Genomic DNA, 23,986 nt, shown 5'->3' with positions numbered 1-23,986 from the left:
TGCTAATTCTCTCTCTAAACACTCTCTCATCTCTAGGAGTCATGCAAGCAACGCGGAGAGACTCTGGAACAATCCCGACAGTTGCATCAATTCTTACGCAATCTGTACCACGAGAGAGAATGGATCTCTCTCAAGATGCAGATCGCTAATGATCAGAATTACAGGTAAGATTGTTCGTTTGTTCAATAATATTAAGACGCTGACAACAACAAAATTGGCTTGTCTCAAATTTGTTGCCAAATCTATGTATATCTACAGTCTTTGACGCCGAAATATACATTATCTTGAAAGTATTTCTGAGAATCCCGTAAAATTTAAAACACGATCTTGAAAAGGTTTCTGGATACAAAAAAGCTAACGTCTTAAAATTAAATTCCAACAAAAATATCTGTTTTACTTATTAAGCTACATTGATAAGATTTACAACATTAAAGTATCCATAAGTAAATTTAGAACTTAGTTGATTTTTGTTTTTGACTACTCAACTTATTTTAAAGTTATTATTTTTTAGGTTTGTAAAACGTTATAAACGTCCCGTCATCAGGCTTCTCTTTCTTGCGTATTTTGATTGGCTGTTGTTAGCGCCTGAAAAAAAGTTTTAACGTATTTTTTTTTTCTTCTAATATTACATTAATCTAATTTTAAATTCGCAGAGAACTATCGAACTTACAAAGCAAGATTCAGAAGCATGCTGCGTTTGAGTCAGAACTGGCGGCCAACAAAGGACGTATTGACGATGTCGCTAACCATGGAGAAACTCTTATTGGTAAGTTATATACCATTACTCATTTATAGGTTTAAAGGCAGTTAATGTAACATTAAGCTATGTTATATTTTACAGTACTAGCCCAACTTCACCGACGAAATTTTGATTAAATCTCACCGGCACGGATATTGAGCTCTCGGCGGAAGAGTGGGGATCGCTTTGCGCACTGTACACTTAAGGCAATAAACCAATAAATCGCTTCTGCGCAGGTGAAGGTCAGGGCTCAATATCCGCGCCGATAACTATACAGTATTTTCATTGCGACAGCGTAACAAACAAACTTAGTTACTTTCGTTATAATATTAGTAAGCAATGAAAGTGATTCGCCAAAAGACCATAACAAAATAAATGAATAAATAATGTCGGGACACCTTTTTCACACACGGTCGGTTAGCCCCATGGTAAGTTATTTATTAACTTGTGTTATGGGTGCTAACACAACTGATAAACTACATATAGTTACACATATACATATTTATAAATACATATTGTAACACCCAGACCACGGCCAACAAGCATGCTCATCACACAAATGTCGACCGAACCGGGAATCGAACCCGGGACCTCAGGTTCGGCGGTCCGGCATGATGACCATTGCGCCATCGAGGTCGTCGGATAATACATTTATAAACGTCTTCTTCATATATATATATTTTTTATTGCAGAAGCCAAACACTACGCCTCCCAAGAAATTGCGAAGCATGTTGAGGAACTAGAGAACCAATGGCGAGAACTACAGGTAAATTGTAAACATGTACTCCCGTATGCACTCTCTCATATGCTCCTTTATATACTCCCCTTTTTACATATTCCCCTATTTACTTCCTTATGTTCTCCCCTTATGTACAGACGAGAGCATATCAACCTACCTCAATCTGTCAAATGTCTTCAATAGATTTTCAACCTTATTACAATAGAGGAAGGTTAATGTTCGATTGGATTGAAAATTTGACAGATTCGGTCAGGCTGACCTGTTGGCGTCTTAACAAAAATTCTTGTATAATTAAAAACTTATGTTAAATTCATTTTTCATTTAACAGGCAGCAGCAAAACTCCGTCGCTCCCGTCTCCAAGAGGCATACCAAGCGCGAGTGTACCTCCGAGGCTTAGACGACTTCACCGCCTGGCTGGACGATGTAGAGGCTCAACTACTCAGCGAGGACCACGGTATGAGCATAGCACATGTATGAGCATAGCATATGTATGAGTGTAGCGTGTACCCGCGCGCTGGACGACTTCACAGCCTGGCTGGACGACGTCGAGGCTCAACTGCTGAGCGAGGACCACGGTATGAGCATATCATATGTATGAGTGTAGCGTGTACTCGCGAGGCTTAGACGACTTCACAGCCTGGCTGGACGACGTAGAGGCTCAACTGCTGAGCGAGGACCACGTTATGAGCATAACATATGTATGAGTGTAGCGTGTACTCGCGAGGCTTAGACGAATTCACAGCTTGGCTGGACGACGTAGAGGCTCAACTGCTCAGCGAGGACCACGGTATGAGCATAGCACATGTATGAGCATAACATATGTATGAGTGTAGCGTGTACTTCCGAGGCCTAGACGACTTCACAGCCTGGCTGGACGACGAAGAGGCTCAACTGCTGAGTGAAGACCACGGTATGAGCATAGCACATGTATGAGCATAACATATGTATGAGTGTAGCGTGTACCTCCGAGGCCTAGACGACTTCACAGCCTGGCTGGACGATGTAGAGGCTCAACTGCTCAGCGAGGACCACGGTATGAGCATAGCACATGTATGAGCATAACATATGTATGAGTGTAGCGTGTACCTCCGAGGCTTAGACGACTTCACAGCCTGGCTGGACGACGTAGAGGCTCAACTGCTCAGCGAGGACCACGGTATGAGCATAGCACTTGTACGAGCATAACATATGTATGAGTGTAGCACATGTATGAGCATAGCACATGTATGAGTATAGCACATGTATGAGCATAGCACATGTATGAGTATAGCACATGTATGAGCATAGCACATGCATGAGCATAGCATATGTATGAGTGTAGCGTGTATCTCCGAGGCTTAGACGACTTTACAGCCTGGCTGGACGACGTAGAGGCTCAACTGCTGAGCGAGGACCACGGTATGAGCATAGCACATGTATGAGCATAACATATGTATGAGTGTAGCGTGTACCTCCGAGGCTTAGACGACTTCACAGCCTGGCTGGACGACGTCGAGGCTCAACTGCTCAGCGAGGACCACGGTATGAGTAGAGCATACTACCTATTATCAGGGGTTCCACCCGTATTCCGTAAGAACCCAGTCCGTATAAAACGCCTAAGGCCTTCCTCGACAACCCCAGTGGGGCCCACCAGGGCCAAGGCCTGCCGGGGCTGCGGGATTGTTAGCGCGAGTTACCGCGGCGCTGGTACATAAAGGGTTTAAGAAGGAACATGGTGGGTTTTAGTCTGACACTCCCTCGCGCTGCACACATAGCAAGAGCCAGAGAAGTACTTTATCATGGAGAACTTAATTTATGATAAACAGTTGTTTAGGTACCTTAATCGGACGTTTAACTCGTTGGTGAAATATCTTTAAGAAATCATTCAGCTTGTTTCACTTTTTTTATATGAGTAGTGATATCCTTTACAGTAACATATTTCCCAGTAATAAACCCTAAAAATTTCCCTACACAGGTAAAGACCTAGCCTCAGTAACAGCCCTGCTCAAACGCCACACCCGCCTAGAACAGCAAGTATCAAGTAAAGCGGACTACGCGACGCAACTGGCTGATAACGCGAGACAGCTGGCTGATAGCAACCATTTTATGGCTGAAGAGATTCTCAGTAAGGCTGATCAGGCTGTTAAGAGGTGAGTTGAGATTTGAAAACACAAAATTATTATTAATTAATTTCAAATACGAATATATCTATCTATAAATAAATCTTTTATCTGTTTTCTTGTTTCAAAATGGCCTGTAAAAGGTCTTTCGAAATACCAAGCCAGGTATCTATACGATAGAATCTGATAGAAAGGAAAATTTGACAATTAAGTACATAAATATTTATATTTGTAAAATAATAAAAAAATTAACCTGATATTGAACAAACAGGTACCTACTTACCTAATGGAAAAACGTTATTGAACGTGAAGATGATTTTACTGCAAATATCTATTCAATTGTTCTTCAAATCTTTTTTTCACTTGTATATAAATATTTGCTGTTAGGACGTACGGTAGACGGCACATCAGTGTTAACTGATTTTCCTGTAAAACTGTTACCACTGATCTGAAGTTGACTGTACAACCTTATATCTTAAGTACAAATTATCACTACAATACAAATTATTACAATCATAAAACAAAAAACGAACAAAATAAATTGTTTTTTACTGGGGGGGTTTGTTGCGCCACTTCTTCTTCCCAGCAAAAACACATAGGAAGTGGTGAAGGGTGGGCGTTTTGGGGGCTGTCTTTTGTAAATTTCTGACATTCGAAAAGTGCTGTTTTGTAGCGTAATTTAAATAAATGACTTTTGATTTTATTTTAAATGGACCTTTAACTATTAACTGATTGTCAAAAGGTACCGTCAACTACAAGAGCCGATGCAGATCCGTCGCGACAACTTGGAAGACGCTGCGTTGTTACACAGATGGGACAGAGATGCTGATGAAGAATTCAGATGGTATGTAATAAATACTACGGTCGGGCCAAAATCGCTTTGTAGTTTTAGAAGCTTACACAAAGCTCCCATGCATCGGAGAGCATGTGTATGTGACGGTGGGGTTTGTGATCTCTCTGGTGGTGTCGGATTGTCGTCGCATCGTGCTATGAGAGTAATGATAGTAATAATATGTCCTGCGCAGCTGTGGCCGATAATCGGCTAGGATTTCATCATTGATTTTACATTTCCACTTCAAATATTGTTTATAGGTTATTAGTAATTTAAATTAGTATTATTGTCTTTGACCGACTTCAAAAAAGGAGATTCTCAATTTGACTGTATGATTTTTACACCGAAAGGGAAAAACATACCGTGGCTTTTAGAAGTCCTTGGCAAAATATACACAATCAATAGACTTGCAGACACCGACTTTTAGTGTTTTATGAAGTTGGTTTTTATGTAACCCGCAGACTCATTCTACATTATATATTGAATTGCACACAGGCTACGTGAACGCGAAGCGGCAGTACGCCAAGAGGACGCGGGTTCGACGCTCGCTGAGTCACAGGCGATGCTCAAGAAACACCTCGCTTTGGAAGCCGAACTCTTGGCCAGGTGAGATTTGTGAGACTTTAAAATTCGGATAATAAGTTTAGGCAATATACCTACAATTTTTTTTGTAAACGACGTGTCCTATGAATGTGTTAAAAAAACCTTTTTCTCCTGTAAGTTGAATTTATAATCATGTAACTGACCTTAGTGCCAGATTTTTGACTACTAGAGGAGGTACTCATTCTCAATTCAAAGTATAATATAATAAATAAATAAATACATAGTTTTTGATACTCGTTTCATATATAGTTTTTACAAGGCAAACAAAATTAAATATTTTTGAAGAGATTTTTAATTCGCATATTCTTTTATATGTTTTTAGAAGTTTTCAATTGTTATGTTTTTTTTTATATATTTGGGCTTATTCCCATCATTTTTTCCCTCAGAGAGCCAATAATAAAAGCCCTAATAGGGCGAGCAAGCCAGCTCTCCCGCCGGGGTCACTTCGCGTGGAGCACCCTGGAGGCCCGCGCCCGGGACCTCAGCGCAGCCCTGCGAGCGCTGCTGGATGCTGCGGCTGCCAGGACTGCGCATATACGCGACACTGCTGCGCTGCTGCAGGTAGGCTCATCATCATCCTCCGAGCCTTTTTCCCAACTATGTTGGGGTCGGCTTCCAGTCTAACTGGATGCAGCTGAGTACCAGTGCTTTACAAGAAGCGACTGCCTATCTGACTCCCTCAACCCAGTTACCCGGGCAACCCAATGCCCCTTGGTTAGACTGGTGTCAGATTTACTGGCTTTTGACTACCCGTAACGACTGCCAAGGATGTTCTATGACAGCCGGGACCTACAGCTTAACGTGCCATCCGAAACACAGTCATTGGCGTCTAAGATATACTTAGAAAGTACATACAAACTTAGAAAAGTTGCATAAATATGGCAGGTTCATCATCATCATTTATTTATTAAAGTACACCAATGACATTTTTACAAATTAATTGTTTATATTAACATTTATCGTCCATACATAAACTAAAGTTATTTATTGAAATTAGGTTGCAAAACAGCGCTTTTCGAACGTCAGAAATTTACAAAAGACAGCTCCCAAAACGCCCGCCCTTCACCACTTCCTATGTGTTTTTGCTGGGAAATAATTACCTTATTAACCTGTCTTTCTTCCTTCCAGCTACTCTCAGAAATATCAGAAGCCGAAGCCTGGCTGCTAGAACGCCGCATAGTCCTGGTATCAGGCGACGTGGGCCGCGACGAGGAGTCGGCGCTGGCCCTCGCGCGCCGCCTGGACGCCGCGCAGCGAGACCTCACGGGCGCTGACGCTACGCTCGCTAAGCTGGATAAAGCTGCTGCTGGGTTGAAGGTAGTACTATGAACTAGCTGTTCCTCGTAGTTCCACCCGAGGAGACTACTTCTGCCGGGGCTGCGGGATTGTTCGAAAGTTACCGCGGCCCTGGTACATAAAAGGCCTGCGACGGAACACGGCGGTTTTTAGTCAGTAAGAGTCTGGCACTCCCTCACCGCTGCTAACCCACAGCGGGAGGGGTCATTTGATGATTTTTGACGTCGTTAACAAAAAGCCTTTTCAGGCTTTCAATTATCTCTGGGGTTAATTTCATTTAAATTGGTTCAGTAGTTTTGGCGTGAAAGCGCCATTGATTTTCGTAATTTTTTTCGAACTTTAAGACAACTAGGCAAAAGTGCTACGAATTATAATTTTTACCAGTTTTTCGAGGCTCTTTATTAGATTTAAGTTTTTTATTTACTTACGTATTTTTACTACTATTTATGTATGCTATTTAAAAATTCTCCGCTCTGTTTTAATAGTTTCCGATACTTATGCCAAAATTATTTATATACTTACTAATTTGTTATACCTTTTGAAACAGGACCGACCAACCATAGACAGTGAACAACTACAGAAGAGAATAGACGAACTCAAAGCTACGTATGAAGATATGAAATTATTGTCAGCTAAGAGACAGCAACGGCTACAGCAGAGCTTGAAATACTTCAAGTAAGTAAAACTATATTCTATTGGAGTAGGCACTTAACAATTATAAAAAATCTTGATATATATAAAATTATTATAAAATCATCATCTCCCGAGCCTTTTCCCAACTATGTTGGGGTCGGCTTCCAGTCTAACCGGATGCAGCTGAGTACCAGTGTGCCACAAGGAGCAACTGCCTATCTGATCTCCTTAACCCAGTTACCCGGGCAACCTCGTTAAAATGACAGCCGGGACAAATTAAATGTGCCTTCCGAAACACAGAGGAACTTGTCATGATAAAGATGGTCACCTACCCACCAAGCGTTGCTTAACCTTATGATCAATCTACCAGTGTGGCTGTTACTTAGCGGTCTTTCAATTCAAAAGTTTATTTAAAAACTTCTAAGAAGAGAAGAAAATACCTATTCTAACGTACTCTTTTTACTCAGGTTCGTCCAAGAATGCGAAGAAGTCCAAGAATGGATCAGCGAGCAGATGACGACGGCTGCCAGCGAGGAGTACGGGCTGGATGTGGAGCACGTGGAGACTCTGCAGCAAGCCTTCGACAACTTCCTCGCACAGCTACAGGGTGAGAGAGACAGTTAGATATAAGTACAGGAGTGGACCAGCGAGCAGATGACGACGGCTGCCAGCGAGGAGTACGGGCTGGATGTGGAGCACGTGGAGACTCTGCAGCAAGCCTTCGACAACTTCCTCGCACAGCTACAGGGTGAGAGAGACAGTTAGATATAAGTACAGGAGTGGACCAGCGAGCAGATGACGACGGCTGCCAGCGAGGAGTACGGGCTGGATGTGGAGCACGTGGAGACTCTGCAGCAAGCCTTCGACAACTTCCTCGCACAGCTACAGGGTGAGAGAGACAGTTAGATATAAGTACAGGAGTGGACCAGCGAGCAGATGACGACGGCTGCCAGCGAGGAGTACGGGCTGGATGTGGAGCACGTGGAGACTCTGCAGCAAGCCTTCGACAACTTCCTCGCACAGCTACAGGGTGAGAGAGACAGTTAGATATAAGTACAGGAGTGGACCAGCGAGCAGATGACGACGGCTGCCAGCGAGGAGTACGAGCTGGATGTGGAGCACGTGGAGACTCTGCAGCAAGCCTTCGATAACTTCCTCGCACAGCTACAGCTGCTACAGGGTGAGAGAGACAGTTAGAGAGGAAAATGAGAGAAAAAGAGTGACTTTTACGTAGTTGAATGGTGATCGGGAGAGCAATGCATTTAATGTCACTGTACAACCAGAAATGTGTATATAATTAAAAGCATCATGTACACCAATACGCATAGAATATTATATGTGAAAGAAATGAAATAGGTGAAAGACCTCTAGCGGACATTGTGGAACCATTTTTGTGTTTGTTGACTATTGCAATAGCAATAGCAAAGACTCAAGCCTTATACCTATACGACTTATTAAGAGTCAGAGACTTGGACTCTCCGCAAATGCTCGTGCACTATATAATATGTCCTGCGCATCTGGCTGATCTCCTTATATGAGAACGGCTGCAATAGCCTACACATAAGAAGACACATAGGAAGTGGTCAAGGGCAGCCGTTTTGGGGGCTGTCTTTTGTAAATTTGATCTTCAAAAAGGTCTGATTTTCAGCCTACATTAAATGACTTTTTATCTTTTACTAGCTTCCGCCCGCGGCTTCGGCCGTGTCGAGTTCAGTTATAACGCGTTTCCAAGGGAACTCTTCAAAAGTCCGGGATAAAAACTATCCTAAGTTCTTTCTCAAGGTCAACTCTATCTCTGTACCTAATTTCATTAAAATCAGTTCAGTGGTTTAGACGTGAAAGCGTATGAGACTGTCAGATAGACGAAGTTATAATATTAGTAGGGAACTCTTTTATCTTATCCTAGACGCCATTAAATTAAATTCCTTTCTTTCCTCAACAGCTAACGAGGGCAGGATCGAAGGTGTCTGCGAGGCGGGCACGGTGCTGCTTGAAGAGAATACTCCTGAAGCTGACCGGGTGAAGCAGAGGATCGATGATATCAAAGGCTTGTGGGATGATCTGAAAGAACTGGCGTTGGCTAGGCAGGAGGTGAGGAACTTAAGTTATTTATTTATTAGTAGCTTCCTAGCGGCTTCGCCCGCGAGGTGTGTTGATCCAGGGTATCACCAATCTACAAACTAAATATCAACCAAATTAGTCTGCGTGTTTTTGCGTGAAAAAATAACAAACATACATCCATACTTTCTCACAAACTTTAATAGGATATTAGTAGGATATGAGTGTTAACGATTGCCAACTCTAAATGTATGTGTGTGTGACAATCACAATAGAAAATAGCATAAAATACATTCACAAACTTTTAAATATTTGTTTCAAGTTCGCTAATGTTGACCAGTATTTTATACCAGTTTCCTCCTACTCTTAGTCCCCCCTTAGCATTTATGGTATTCTGATATATAAGCTATATTATTGCTATGTTTAAAACATAAACCCCACATCCATAATTATGAAACGTAAAATTTTATCCGTGGGATAATTTGGTGCCCGTCATTCCGAATTATCAGCGGTTACAGTTTTTAGGGTTCCGTAGCCAAAATGGCAAAAACGGAACCCTTATAGTTTCGTCATGTCCGTCTGTCCGTCTGTCCGTCTGTCCGTCTGTCACAGCCGATTTACTCGGAAACTATAAGTACTACAGTGATGAAATTTGATGGGAATATGTGTTGTATGAACCGCTACAAAAATATGACACTAAATAGTAAAAAAAAGAATTGGGGGTGGGGCCCCCCATACATGTAACTGAGGGATGAAATTTTTTTTTTCGATGTACATACCCGTGTGGGGTATCAATGGAAAGGTCTTTTAAAATGATATAAAGTTTTCTAAAAAACATTTTTCTTAAAGTGAACGGTTTTTGAGATATCAGCTCTCAAAGTCGTAAAAAGTATGTCCCCCCCCTCTATTTTTATAACTACGGGGTATAAAATTCTAAAAAAAATAGAGGTGATGCATGCTAATTAACTCTTTCAACGATTTTTGGTTTGATCAAAGTATCTCTTATAGTTTTTGAGATAGGTTGATTTAACTGTAATTTACGGAACCCTTCGTGCACGAGTCCGACTCGCACTTGGCCGGTTTTATTTTTATATTTATGTATACTGTTAACCTGAAAAGATAAGCAATAGCCTTATTATTCGGTAGTGCTTGCCTATAATTATTTAAAGAGTAGATTGGACCATATAACTATTTTATTTTTCGATAAATAGCCGTCAAATTGCCGCCCATTACTAAAATCAGCGATTTGACTTCTAGGTATGGTTTGGTCATAGTTACAAAGAGTAACCCATTCAAAAACTACCTAAAATTCATGTCAATAAAAAAGCTAATTTTTTATCCCCCAGGCCTTAGCCGGAGCCCGTCAAGTCCACGAGTTCGACCGTTCAGCCGAAGAGACAGCCGCCTGGGTCGGCGAGAAGGAATCCGCCCTCGGCAGCGAGAGTGTACCTCCGAGGTCTTTGCATGAGCTACATGCTCAGAAGAGGAGCTTGGATGCTCTTAAAGCTGATTTAGATGCTATTAAGGCTGCCCATGATAAACTGCAGGTTGAGGCTGAGAGGTAGGTTCAATTTTGGTAATTAAGTTTCATAAAGGTCTCCATCAGAGCGAAGAGAAGTTTTTTAATGTCCGTTTTTCTTGTAAAAATCATAGTAAACAGTTTTTAAGAAAACCTGACATTTATTTGATGGTGAACTTGGGTCTAAGAAGTTTTCTAACAAGAAATACTATCGTTTGCGAGCTGTTCAAAACAAATGATTTTATTAAAAAAAAAAAGTTTAACAGACAGTTTAAAGAACAGAATAAAATTATTTATTTTTTCTTTGTTTAAAAAAACTATTTGATGTAATAATAATAAAAAAACTTCAAAAGTATGTTTAACTACTTTAAATTCTTAAAAAAAGAAACGTTTTTAGCTACTAACTTTCTTTCTCACCCCAACAGACTAGGCACAGCCTTCCCCGACGCCAAGGAGCACGTGACAGTCAAACTAGAGGACGTGACCGAAGCCCTAACGGCCCTCGTCCAGCGAGCAGACCAGTGCTCTCAACAGTTGGAGCTCGCGGCACAGCTGCAGGCGTACTTCGATACTTATCAGGAGTTGCTGTAAGTATATTTATTTTTTACTAGCTTCCGCCCGCGGCTTCGCCCGCATAGAGTTCGGTTATATCGCGTTTCCAAGAGAACTGTTCAAAAGTCCGGGATAAAAACTATCCTATGTTCTTTCTCAAGGTCAACTCTATCTCTGTACCAAATTTTATTAAAATCAGTTCAGTGGTTTAGACGTGAAAGCTTAACAGACAGACAGAGTAACTTTCGAATTTATAATATTAGCAGGGATTTAAAGAGTACTGCCACATCACAAACATACAAGGTGTTCATTTGCATCTGTGCCAAATTCAAGGACGTAATTATGCCAATGATTCTCGACCCAAAGCAACAATAAAATTGATACGTATTTTTTTTCAGTCAGTGTCACCCAGCCATATTTAAACTCAGCGCGTGTGTTACTGACCTTAAAACACTCAATTCTGAAATACTGTTACAATTACAAAAACCAAAAAAATTAGCACATATTAGCTATTTCCCTTATACCGTATTTTCAATTGATTATTATTTAAGAATTTTATGTCAACCTCCTTGAATTTGGCACGACTTGTAGATAATAGATAACACAAAACTGAAAAACCACCATCTTCATCCCCAGAGCATGGACAAACGAGACCCTAGCCCGAGTGACGGCGCCAGACTTAGCCACCGATGTGTCGGGGGCGGAGCGCCTGCTGGCCAGACATCAGGACATTAAAGTGGAGATAGAGGCCAAGGAAGAGGCCTTCCAGACCTTGTATAATGATGGTAAGTAGTTCCTCCCCAAGGTCATTATCAACAAAGACTGTCTATGGAGTTTCTTGCCGATTCTTCTATGACATGAAAACATTTGACTTTGACTTCGACTTTGACTGGACTTCGACTTTGACTGGACTTCGACTTTAACTTCAACTTTGACTTTGACTTTGACTTCGACTTTGACTTTGTCTTTAACTTTGACGGTGACTTTGACGGTACTTAGACTTTGACGTAAATGAGACGTGCCCGAGTGACGGCGCCGGACTTAGCTACCGATGTGTCGGGGGCAGAGCGCCTGCTGGCCAGACACCAGGACATCAAAGTGGAGATAGAGGCCAAAGAGGAGGCCTTCCAGACCTTGTATAATGACGGTAAGTAGCTAGCTAGGCCCAAGAGTAACCATGTAGACATTAAAAAGAGTAACCATGGAATTTCTTGCCCGCTCTTCTCCATAGGAAGCTACTTTTGGAATGGCAAACTACAATCGAATTTATTTATATTTTCGACGTTTGTAAGTGTTTGTAAAGGTCGACAAGTACACTTATGCGTTGGAGTTAACTGGAGAAAAAATCGATCGAAAAATCCACTAGTATGAATGCACTGTAAACTTCAAAATAACTTTAACCCCCAAAATTCAGAATAAGAATAAGAATTATTAATTTGCCTATATTGTAGGTATACAGATATGCTGGTAATAATATTTTCCAACAGTCCCGATACATTTTGCCTTACGGCGTGCAAAGTTGTTTACATAGTAGGTACAATACATACAAAATTGCTCAAACAATACAAAAAAACTATAACAATTCTTACCAAATTAGGCACAATGAAATTCACTTTGAAACTTTTTCCCTACAGGTGAAAAACTAGTAAAAGAAGGCCACTTCATGTCAAGCGAGATAGAAGACCGCATGTCGATCCTTCGCTCCCGTCGCTCGCACCTCGACGCCGCCTGGAGCAACCGCGAGCGAATATACACGCAGCATCTCGACGCACTTGTGTTTAAGCGAGACGCCGATGCTTTGGATAACTGGATTACTAACAGGTAGGTTTAAGAATAAACTAGAAAGTTCTTTAGTATATACTTCGCTCTCTTCGCTCCAATCGCGAGCGAATATACACGCAGCATCTAGACGCTCTCGTGTTTAAGCGAGACGCCGATGCTTTGGATAACTGGATTACCAACAGGTAAGTTAAAGAATATTGTAGAAAGTTCTTATGTTTATACTTCGCTCTCTTCGCTCTAACCGCGAGCGGTTATATACGGGATATATAAGGGACGCGCTCGTGTTTAAGCGAGACGCCGACGCTCTGGATAACTGGATTACTAACAGGTAGGTTTATATTCTAGAAAGTTATAATGTCCATACTTCGCTCTCGTCGCTCCAACCGCGAGCGAATATATACGCAGCATCTAGACGCACTCGTATTTAAGCGAGACGCCGACGCTCTGGATAACTGGATTACTAACAGGTAGGTTCTTAAATAACAGTTATATTATAAAAAATAAATAGGTGTTTAAAAGAGTCTGAATGCAAAACATATTTTGACAACGGTTAGAGCTAAACAGTACTTAGTCGGAAATTGTCTAAAACGTGCGAGGGCTTGTCAATTCGTTAAGTAAATAAAAGAAGTATTTTATTGTATTTACCTAATGTTACCATCATCATCAGCCTAGACTTTTACCCACTATTTAGAGGTCTAATTGAATGGACTGCCTATTTGACTGCTTCCATCCACCCAGTTGTCATTTTGTCAGATTTTCTGGCTTCTGACTTCCAATAATGACTGCGATAGATGTTCACATGACAACCGGGACCGATCAATTTATCGTGCCTTCCGAAAATGGAGAAACTTGTCATGTTATAATAGTCACCAATCCAAGACCTCAAAAGCTTATGATAAATCGATCGAGCTCCTCCCTTCTCTTATATACATTATCCCTTTAGCATTTACTCCGCGAATGTATCATTTTTTGTATACATAGACATCAACCTCAATCTGTCAAACAACAAGTGATTTTCAACCTTATCACAATAGTGAAAAGTTAATGTTCGATTGGTAACATTTGAATGAGTCTTGACGTGAATTTTAAGTGAATTTCTTTTCGTTTCAGAGTGCCACTCGTCCGCGACGGTAAATACGGTGAGAGTGTCGCCCAAGTGGAAGAGCTGATCAACCGACACCGCGATCTAGAGGAAACTATAGACGCCCAGCGCGACAAGTTCAACGCGCTCAAGAGAATCACTCTAGTAAGTAAACTATAAAAAAGGCTTATATTTTAAAACGCTCGTATCGCACGAGTAACCATGTACCTACCCAGTTTCAGCCGCATCCTGAGGTAGAACTACTTAAATAAGAAGTACTGCGCGCACTTAAATAAAAAGTAGTTTTGTCCCCAATTAAATAGCAGAATAAATGCTTTTGGAGCAATTCTTATCCTGTCTGTCTGTCCGGTTTTCACGATGAAACTATTGTCTACTATAATAACATTTGGTACACAGAAAGTCTCATCCTCATCCTCCGAGCCTTTTTCCTAACTATGTTGGGGTCGGCTTCCTGTCTAACCGGAGCACACAAAGTACACAGAAACATACAAAAAAAAGAAAAGTACACAGAAAGTCTACAGTCTGTAAAAAAGGGAGCTAAGGGACGCAGCGATCACCTAATTTTTCGTTTCTTTTAGGAATGTTCCTATTTCCTTTGATATAACATATGGGAAAAGTCCTAAAATAGGTTAAATTTTCTAAGTTCTTATACAACTTCAACGTAACTCCTCAACTCCTCAGGTGGAACAAGCCTTCGCAGAACAGCGCAATGAAGAAGAACAGGCTCGCCGAAGATCAGCCGAGAGACAGGAAGCAGAACGGCTGCAGCAGTACCGCCGCAGGGAGATGGAGAGGATCACCGAGGAGAGGCGCAGGGAGACCGCGCCCGTGCCTACTGTTAGAGAGGTGAGGAGGGGATCAGCCAGTTCGGGATGTTGGCCTGGCTGATCATCAGCCAAGGTGGCTGTTGTCTTAAGTATATCAGGCAGTGCACGAAATAATGGTAGCGTGGCTGATTATCAGCCAAGGTGGCTGTTGTCTTTAAGGATCTCAGCCAGAGAAGAAAATAATGGCGTCGTGGCTGATTATAAGCCAAGGTGGCTGTTGTCTTTAAGGAGATTAGCCAGTGCACGAAATAATGGTGGCGTGGCTGATTGTCAGCCAAGCTGGCTGTTGTGTCTAAGATCGGCCAGGGCAGGACATTATAGTATCCTTGCTGATTATCGGCCGAGGTGCATGTTCTCTCTAACGGGATCAGCTGGCGCAGGACATAATGGTATCCTGGCTGATTGTCGGCCACGACCCCTTTTGTCTCTAAGAAGATCCAACACAGAACATAATAGCATCCAGGCCGATCGTCGGCCATGGCCGTTTTTCGCAATTATTTGCATTGAATAGCCTCCTATAAAAAAATATTATCAAGCTGCACTATGCCCCGTAACATAGGCTATATTTTACCCACCTACGGAAATACTTACCCCAAACACCCCATAACTTATATTTCTATTTCCCCAGGGCGAACGTCTCCAAACTTCAGTAGCCCCAGCGTCATCAGAAGAAACATTGTCTCCGGCGCCACAGTTTGATCGACTGCCGAAGAATGAGCAGCATGTTAAACGAGCTGAGAGTATGAGCGTGAGTATTTGGCCTAGCCATTTCCTTAGTGGAGTCCAGTCTAAACAGATGCAGCTGAGTACATGATTGTGACATGATTTCAAAGTAAATTAGATTTTTATTGAAATACATTCAAGAGTTAATTTCAACTCGAAGTCAAATATTTATTTTAACTTAGCACTTTGTAAAATGGACAAAATATATTTATAAATTAATTTTGAATCAAGTTTCATGCAAAATAACGATTGTTTTTAGTTTATGGTCACGATGATTCATAGCCCATCATTAATTAGGTCAGCATATCCATGAAGTATGTATGATATGAACAGGTAAGTTTGTCCGTACTGTTAAATTCAGAACGTCATGGGCGCGATCATTATCATTCTCCTGCCCATTTACAAATTTTCTTCCACTTTTTCCATATTCTTTTATTTGCGTCGCCTCACAAGTAACTTTCTTTCTAGCCATAACCAGTTTAAGACTAGTCTTAACTAATCGTACATCCCCTTCGCAGGTGGTTAAAACACCCAAACGTACGCCATCGTTCACGACGCGTCGCCGCACGCAGAGCTTCCGCCGCCACCGACGCGGAGACATCGCTGAACTGCCGCCTGTTGAGATTGAGGGTAAGTCGATTATTATATGTTCCTCATTGTTATTTTCTAACTGTATGTAAAGCCCTAATTTGAATACTTTATAAATATGTTATGTTGCTCTTTGCATGTTCTGCAGTAAATAGAAAGTATTTATGGTGTAAACTATTGTTGGTAGACAAAAATGAAGAGAACAGAACAGAACACATTTACAGTAACCCAACATAGTTGGGAAGTGGCTAGGCAAATCCTACCAACTGTCTAGCCTCTATGAGGCACATAGTATTTACATGTTATAAACTTGAATCTGTCTATGGAGCTTGCTGGTTCTTCTCCATGAGGCCCACTCCTTCGAGCCGTGAAACTAGCTTGACTTTATATTAACACGCTTATACTTATTAGCTTCACTTGTAACTATGTATGTAAGAAAATCTTGGAATCTTAATTTAACCCACTTCCCGGTCTCCGATTAGGGTGACATTTTGCACACGCTCTGAGTTCTGACGACAATACATGACTAGCTAAAAAACGTCATTACAAATCCAATATGGCTACCTCCCTAAAATGGCGGACTGGCTATTCGAAATTCACCTAATAAAGTTCGTATAAAGTAGTCTTTAAGACATATTTTTACGGGCCAATTTAGCCTGAAAATAAAGCAATGTTTATATATATTTCTTAATTATTTTCCCCAGGTTACCTAGAACGCAAACAAGAAGCCGGTTGCGGCGGCAAACGTGCCACAGTGCGGTCATGGCGAGCGTACTACTCCGTGCTATGCGGACAGTTGCTGTGCTTCTTCCGCGACGAGCTCGACTTCGCCAGCGCCAAGGCCGCGGCGCCGCCTCAAGCTATACTCAATGTGAGTGAGGAATTTTATATGGAGAACAAAATTACTAGCGGAGATACCATAGCGGAAAATCTCCTAAGCAAGGAGCATCGCTAAAATGCGTCTTCGAGAGACGAGGCACTTCGATAGCTCCGCTCTCATACGCCTTCTTTAGAACCAGGCCATTATTTTTTCATCTATAAATCAAAACCAATCTGTCAAAGAAGCTAAGCATAAGGGAAACTTTCCGAACTCAGATATAAGTAAAATAGCTTATGCCCTTTTTTTTGGCTCTAAACTATCATCATCCTCCGAGCCTTTTTCCCAATCATGTTGGGGTCGGCTTCCAGTCTAACCGGATTCAGCTGAGTACCAGTGCTTTACAAGAAGCGACTGCCTATCTGACCTCCTCAACCCAGTTACCCGGGCAACCCGATACCCCTTGGTTAGACTGGTGTCAGACTTACTGGCTTCTGACTACCCGTAACGACTGCCAAGGATGTTCAATGACAGCCGGGACCTACAGTTTAACGTGCCATCCGAAACACAGTCAATGGTGTCTAAGATATACTTAGAAAGTACATACAAACTTAGAAAAGTTGCATTGGTACTTGCCTGACCTGGGATCGAACCCGCGCCCTCATACTTGAGAGGTTGGTCCTTTACCCACTAGGCCACCACGACTAAACTAACTATGCGCAAAGTCTTCTTTCAATCAAATCTTTTGATTTAAATAAAAGCGTAACATTTGACAAATACACAGAGTTACTTTCGCATTTGTAAAATGAAGTAAGGATTGAAAAAAGAATATTGTACGTAAAAAACTAACTTAAAGTGTCATCATCAACATCTCAGCCATAGGACGTCCACTGCTGAACATAGGCTTCCCCCTTAGATCTCACTACTTAAAATGTAATTTAATATTATTTTGTATATTTTCAGGCTCGTTGCGAACCTGCGGGCGACTACACGAAGCGAGCGAACGTGTTCCGGTTGGCGTGTGCTGACGGCGCAGAGTATCTTTTCGCATGCTCTTCCAAGGATTTAATGAAGGTAATATATTTCTACTTCTATAACTTCTGCCTGATGTTAAACAACTTCGCATAACGTCGGCTTAGAGTGAAACCCTTGGAAATGCATCTTTGCTATATTTTTTTGCGTATGTAGGAAGATAACATCGCTAAATATATCCTGCCTATCTTTCTCACTTCTACTTTTTACTCTAGGAATCGAAAAAAGTAGCTTATAAGCCTTACTCGATAAGTATCTAACGCTAAAACTTACTGCAGCATAAATATTTTTAACGTTAAATATTTCTACAAAATTCGATCGAAAATGGCTATTGTCAAGAGGCAGTCAACCGACTGACACTGAAATATTAAAAAAAACGGATCAGTAGTTCCTGAGAGTGTATTCAAGTAAACAAACTCTTAATAGCTCCCGGTAACGCTTATAATATATCGGGTGTGTCGTTCATAATCACATTAAATGAAATGCGTTAATATACTGGTTAATATATGTCCATTAACACAAAGAAAAAAGAAAAATACGTAAAAATAAAAAAATGAATTTTTCAAACAAAGTAAATAGAATAAAAATGTGAGAAAATAAGAACACCATATAAAAGTCAGTCATTACAAACAACTGTAATTCTCCCTTGAAAACTGATAGCTGTCAACTGATCAAAACATTCGATACTCCTAAAGGGCTTATTACACTTGACTAAATTCAGTCGACTAAATGATTCAGTCACTAAATTCAGACAAATGTAATCGCATTTAGGAAGGTAAATTTCATTTAATCATTTAGAAACCTAATTAGACAAACCTAATTAGGCTACTGTATTTAGTCAAGTGTAATAAGCCCTTAACTTTATCTCCGCTTTACACATGATGTAAATTATGAAAACGAAAAATGACTCCTGTGGCTTAACCACTGAATGGATTAGGTTATTTTTTTTACAATTCGCCATAGAATATCATAAAGTATATGCGATAGGATTTAATGTGATTGTGAACGACACACCCGATATATTACTATTCCGTGGAAACTACTTCGCCCAGACGGATAAAAAATAGCCTTCCTCCGTAAATGGCCAAGTCAACATTATCTAATACTTTTCATAATTTCTTCACCAGGACTGGGTAGCCAAGCTTTCCTTCCACGCCCAACTGCCACCAGAACTGCAGCTGACTCCATACTCTTCAGTTCCACCAGGAGAGTCTCCTACGGCGGAGATCAGAAGACGGTTACATGAGTAAGTTTATGAGTACCTTAAATGACTCCCGATTGTATACCTTCATCAGCGTTGTCAAAAACAAGAATTCGTACTGTCATGAAAAATAAGTGAAATGGTTTCTTCAACTAAAATTAAGCTACATAAAATGTATAACCACACATCATCATAAAACCTTGGAACACTACCACAGCCTCGATTTTACTCCGAAATAAGGCTTACTTAAAAATATGTCCAACAGTTTCTTCAGCAAAAATTAATATACAAAAACTTCATTGGCACATATGATAATGAAACCTTGGAACACTACCACAGCCGAAATCTAGAAATAAAAGAAAAACATTTAGCAGTTTCTACAATAAAAATAAACTTATACAAAAATTTCACTATCATAAATCTTCACAAAACCTTGAAACACTACCACAACCTTAAAATCAACCTTCTACTCCTCAGGAATGCGGAGTCTTCATCATCAGCCCCATCATCTCCCGAGCCTGAGCGCAGACCACGCACACAGGCCGAGATCTTACAAGAACATAGGAACAGTCAACAGTCGCAAAGGACTTCTGGAACACCTGAAAGACATATTGGTAAGAAGTCATTTGAACATCTTTGGCAGTCGTTACGGGTAGTCAGAAGCCAGTATGTCTGACAACAAGTCTTACCAAGAGGTATCGGTGCTAGTAACTGGGTTGAGAAGGTCAGATAGGCAGTGGCCCACTGGTACTCAGATGCATCCGGTTAGACTGGCATCCGACCCCAACATAGTTGGGAAAAGGCTAGCCTGATGACTACTTTTAGCCAGACTACTTTTGGCTTCAAGTTATTCGAAATATATGCGCAGAGCTCAAGAGCTTTTGTCACTATAAACAAAGCTATTTGGTGGTATTACGTTTTTTTTAAAAACGTATACAACTTTCTTCTGATGATAAATTATACCTCTTATCTCCCGTGGCTAACCACAACACAATTTAAAACTAAATATCAGTAATTGTTAATTACTTTTTCCATCAATTTTATCATAATTACTTGTCATTCCCAATTGCCATCTTCAATTAGTTGTATTTCTAAAAATATGCACTCAAATATCTTTAAGAAAACTACCAAGCAACAAGTGATACAAATCATTAAACAAACGTATTTAATTAATAGTTCAAATACCCTTTTAAATAGTTACAAACGTATTTATTTCATAAATAGCTTGTAAACTGATTTCCAGAGTTTTCTAACTAAAATTAAGCTGTATAAAGAAATATTTTAATATAAAATAATGTTTGTTCGATCAGAATCAACGGTACTACCATCCTTACCGCCTAGACAGCCACCGCAGGAGGAAGACGCTACTGAAGTCGTTTTAAGGTAAGTTAACAAAATTAACGCTTTTTACCCCTCGATGCAAAAATAGGGTAACCGGGTTAGGGCTGCCAGATGGCCGGGAAATCCGGGATTGTCCAGGAATTACTAGTCTTGTCCCGTGTCCAGGAATTTCATCTTTTAGTCTCGGATTTTCGAATACATTAGCTTTCTTCATTTTGATAATAGTAGCAGGCCGCTTCCCTTCCTTTATTACCCCGCTGCATTGCAATTCTTCGTTTTAAAGAGCCCAGATTTCACAAGTCTTTTGAAAGGACTGCAAAAACAGTCTTCAAACATGCGAATTCTGAATGAAAAATGAATTCTGAATGAAAAAATATAGATAGGTATTCTAATTTTTCATATTTTTTTCGTAATCCTCGAATTGTCCCGGAATCGAAATACCTCTGGCAACCCTAAACCGGGTGGATGAACCGATTTGGCTGCTGTTTTTTTAGATGTACGCTGGTGTTTCCAAACAGTGGTTTGTTAAATGTTTCATCATAAGCAGCTCAGTTTTATTTGAAGTTATTAGTTATTTTGTTCATGTTACTTGCCGCGCTAATTATGTGACGAATAGCTAGATAGATATTCCAGTTCTAGCATCCGTGTACAGAATTATGGAGCGTACAGAAAGGTTTTCCTTCACCCTAACAAAGACCGATATTGGTGTCTAAAACTCAAGATACACTTAGAAAGTGAAAGTCAACCTTAGAAAAGTGGAATTGGTACGTGTCTGACGTGGAATCGAACTCATACTTGAGAGGTTGGTGCTTGTCTCACTAGGCCATCACGAATTAGAAAAAAGGTAAAGCGATTTAAATAATCTTATTTTAACGTATATTTTTGTTTTGCAGGAATCAGGAACAGTCTCAATCCAGCTCTTGGGGTAGGTCGCGGTTTTCAAACGGACGCGACATCAATTCAGAATTTATAAGATCACAACAAAATGGTGAGTACATACAAACTTACAAAATATAATGTATACTCTATTTGAGTAGGTAATTTACTAAAGGTAAACAATCTTGATAGGACGTTACACAAAAATACATATAAAACAAATAAACTACTGCTTAAAATAATGATTCAATTGTTTAACAATAGTTATTATATATTATTTTTGAATTTAATATTTAAAAATATAAAAAAAGGTTGAGTAATAAATAAATGAACTACACATAGTATTGTTTCAAGTATTTTTATTAATATTGTTTTAACTAGCTGAATTTCATTTTTAAACTGACTTTTTAAATAAAAAGTCATTTCAAAATTGTTTATCTTCAGTGTCTGTATGCCTATAAATAGTATGTGTTTGTACAATCTCAGTATTTTTTTATATTTTTGAGTGAGAGTTAGTGGTAAAAGAAAGATATGTCAAACTATTATTTTTGTAAAATTTAATTTATTTCGCACTTTTTTTCATGTTTTGTGATGTTATCGCACTATGTTCTGTCTTTGTGATTGGTTGTATTTGTCCAAATTATTTTAAGATTTTTAATTGGCTATAATTATGGTATTAATCACAGTTACCCCACTATTTGGGAATAGTCTTCACATTGATTAAAAAAACTTACAAAAATCACCTTAATCATAGTAACCACACGATCGATTATCTTTACACAGCATTTAACAGAATTTACCCTCAATTTAACGACTCTTACCCTATTAAGACAAGGGTAAAAGTCAAACTTAACAACTAATTCATTAATAGCCGACCACGGAGCTCCGCCTTTACCCCTCTCCGGGCCCCCCGACCGCCCTCCATTGCCCGAAAGAGCGCCGAACTTACCCGAACGAGGCCCGAACTTGCCCGAACGAGCCCCGAATTTGCCCGAACGTCATTCAACTATGGAAAGAACGAATGCGCAAGGAGAAAAGCAATCTGTGTCGGCTTTAGTGAACAGCTATCAGCAAAGGATGACGGGCAATTGGCAAGGCAGAGATGGCAATGGCAATAGGGCCAACACGGGGTCGTGGCAAGGCTCAACACAGAATAATAACTGGCAGAGTGTTGAAACAACTTCGCACTTTTATTCTACGAGTGATACCGGTCAGTTGGTTAGAAGGTCTGAGTGGTACTTCGGGTGTTGAGTTTTTTGGTACTTTTTAACAATGATAAATAATAAAATATGAAATATTGATGTTGGGTGTGTTCCCTTTTGAGGTTAAATTATTAGTTTGTTAGGTTTTTGTAGATGTATTTTGATAAATGCAAAATGTGTTTTTATTAACTAATCGTTTCTAATCAATTGTAGTTGATCATAAATCTTACAGTAACTTCACCATAAACCAACCGAAAAAATCATGAACAAAAATCATTTTCAATGAGTATTCGAGACATCCATTTATTTGTAGTAGTACTGCTTTCATTTCTCAATAAATAAAATGAACACTGGCCTCATATCTAGTACCAAATGACGCAATTTTCTCAAAAGTACCACTGTGACCTCTGAGTACCGAAGCATCAGGTTGTGGAGCTTGGTAGACACTAACAATTAGCTCCTAACTGTATTTTAGCAAAATGTATTCAGTATTGTATTATTTAGCTAATAGATTTTCTATATGAGTTTTTGCGAAATAATTTCAAATTGTTTACTAGCGATTTCCCACGGGTTCACTTGCGCTATAGTTCACAAGCATTTGCTTGGACTGCGGTCCACACTCTATTCCCTCACTCTCATAGCGCGATGGGACGACAATCCGGAGAGAGATCACAAACAGGACCGACATTAACGTGCTCTCCGATGCACGGGTATATCAATCACCAACTTCTAGACTCTTTGCTGGCTTATGAAAGTCTTAAAACTCCTAAAGCGATGTCGGACCGATCCGGGAATCGAACCTGATACTATTGGACCAGTGAGACAGTACAGTTATGCGATTTCTCAGAAACTCATATAAAACTCTGTTTAGCACTTTTGCTTAGTTTTCCTAAGTTTGGTTTTTCTGTATTCTGCTATAATTAATTGTAAGCTGCTGATGTTTGCATTTTATTGGTTTGTAACGGCTTCGGGTAGCTGTGTGCTATATTATTATTTTTAAGCCAACCTACTCTATATTTTATATTGTGTTATCGAACTTCTGTAATTCTTTTTCATGCTGTATGGAAATCAGAAAAAAATCTTCTTATTCATATTGTATAATTAAGTATTTTTGTTACTTCTGATCATTGTCTTCAAAATTCTTTAGTTATTACTTTTTTTCCTTTTTTCGTCCTTAAAATTTCGTATTATGTTTATTGTTTATACCTGATTGGCCATAAGACTCGTAGTTTAAGCTTATTTATATTTATTTAAATAGTATATAAATAGTTAAAAGACAAGTTTTCCCAAGTAAGGGTAGCCAACAAAATTAAAATTATTTGCCAATGACTATGTAGTAAACTGGCAAATGTTATGTTATATCAGCAAATGGGAAAACAGGTCTTATATGTGTTTTAGCCGAATATTGAAACGCCCGCGTCGAT

The 23,986-nt window shown here is 40.0% G+C and overlaps 1 protein-coding gene across 4 annotated transcripts in view; it reads left to right on the top strand.

The window, feature by feature from the left end:
- The window catches only part of LOC124644003 (spectrin beta chain, non-erythrocytic 1), a 150,490-nt gene that overhangs the window by 123,149 nt on the left and 3,355 nt on the right, over positions 1-23,986 (top strand). For 3 of the 4 annotated variants that reach the window (XM_047183171.1, XM_047183169.1, XM_047183170.1), the window contains 27 exons: positions 37-164; positions 654-766; positions 1,432-1,505; positions 1,807-1,933; positions 3,434-3,608; positions 4,321-4,422; positions 4,906-5,016; positions 5,400-5,574; positions 6,142-6,330; positions 6,857-6,984; positions 7,410-7,549; positions 8,885-9,033; positions 10,347-10,561; positions 10,945-11,106; positions 11,708-11,856; positions 12,706-12,892; positions 13,964-14,099; positions 14,637-14,801; positions 15,411-15,530; positions 16,024-16,135; positions 16,798-16,964; positions 17,874-17,984; positions 19,070-19,188; positions 19,621-19,757; positions 20,454-20,526; positions 21,378-21,472; positions 22,232-22,570. In XM_047183171.1, the coding sequence (XP_047039127.1) occupies positions 37-164; positions 654-766; positions 1,432-1,505; positions 1,807-1,933; positions 3,434-3,608; positions 4,321-4,422; positions 4,906-5,016; positions 5,400-5,574; positions 6,142-6,330; positions 6,857-6,984; positions 7,410-7,549; positions 8,885-9,033; positions 10,347-10,561; positions 10,945-11,106; positions 11,708-11,856; positions 12,706-12,892; positions 13,964-14,099; positions 14,637-14,801; positions 15,411-15,530; positions 16,024-16,135; positions 16,798-16,964; positions 17,874-17,984; positions 19,070-19,188; positions 19,621-19,757; positions 20,454-20,526; positions 21,378-21,472; positions 22,232-22,570 (3,898 nt within the window). The remainder of the gene's footprint in view (positions 1-36; positions 165-653; positions 767-1,431; positions 1,506-1,806; positions 1,934-3,433; positions 3,609-4,320; positions 4,423-4,905; positions 5,017-5,399; positions 5,575-6,141; positions 6,331-6,856; positions 6,985-7,409; positions 7,550-8,884; positions 9,034-10,346; positions 10,562-10,944; positions 11,107-11,707; positions 11,857-12,705; positions 12,893-13,963; positions 14,100-14,636; positions 14,802-15,410; positions 15,531-16,023; positions 16,136-16,797; positions 16,965-17,873; positions 17,985-19,069; positions 19,189-19,620; positions 19,758-20,453; positions 20,527-21,377; positions 21,473-22,231; positions 22,571-23,986) is intronic. The other variant, XM_047183172.1, reaches the window with a different exon arrangement.

This window comes from Helicoverpa zea, chromosome 29 (assembly GCF_022581195.2).
Source record: "Helicoverpa zea isolate HzStark_Cry1AcR chromosome 29, ilHelZeax1.1, whole genome shotgun sequence".
Lineage (NCBI taxonomy): Eukaryota > Metazoa > Arthropoda > Insecta > Lepidoptera > Noctuidae > Helicoverpa > Helicoverpa zea.
This window is presented reverse-complemented; position numbering and strand designations above follow the sequence as displayed.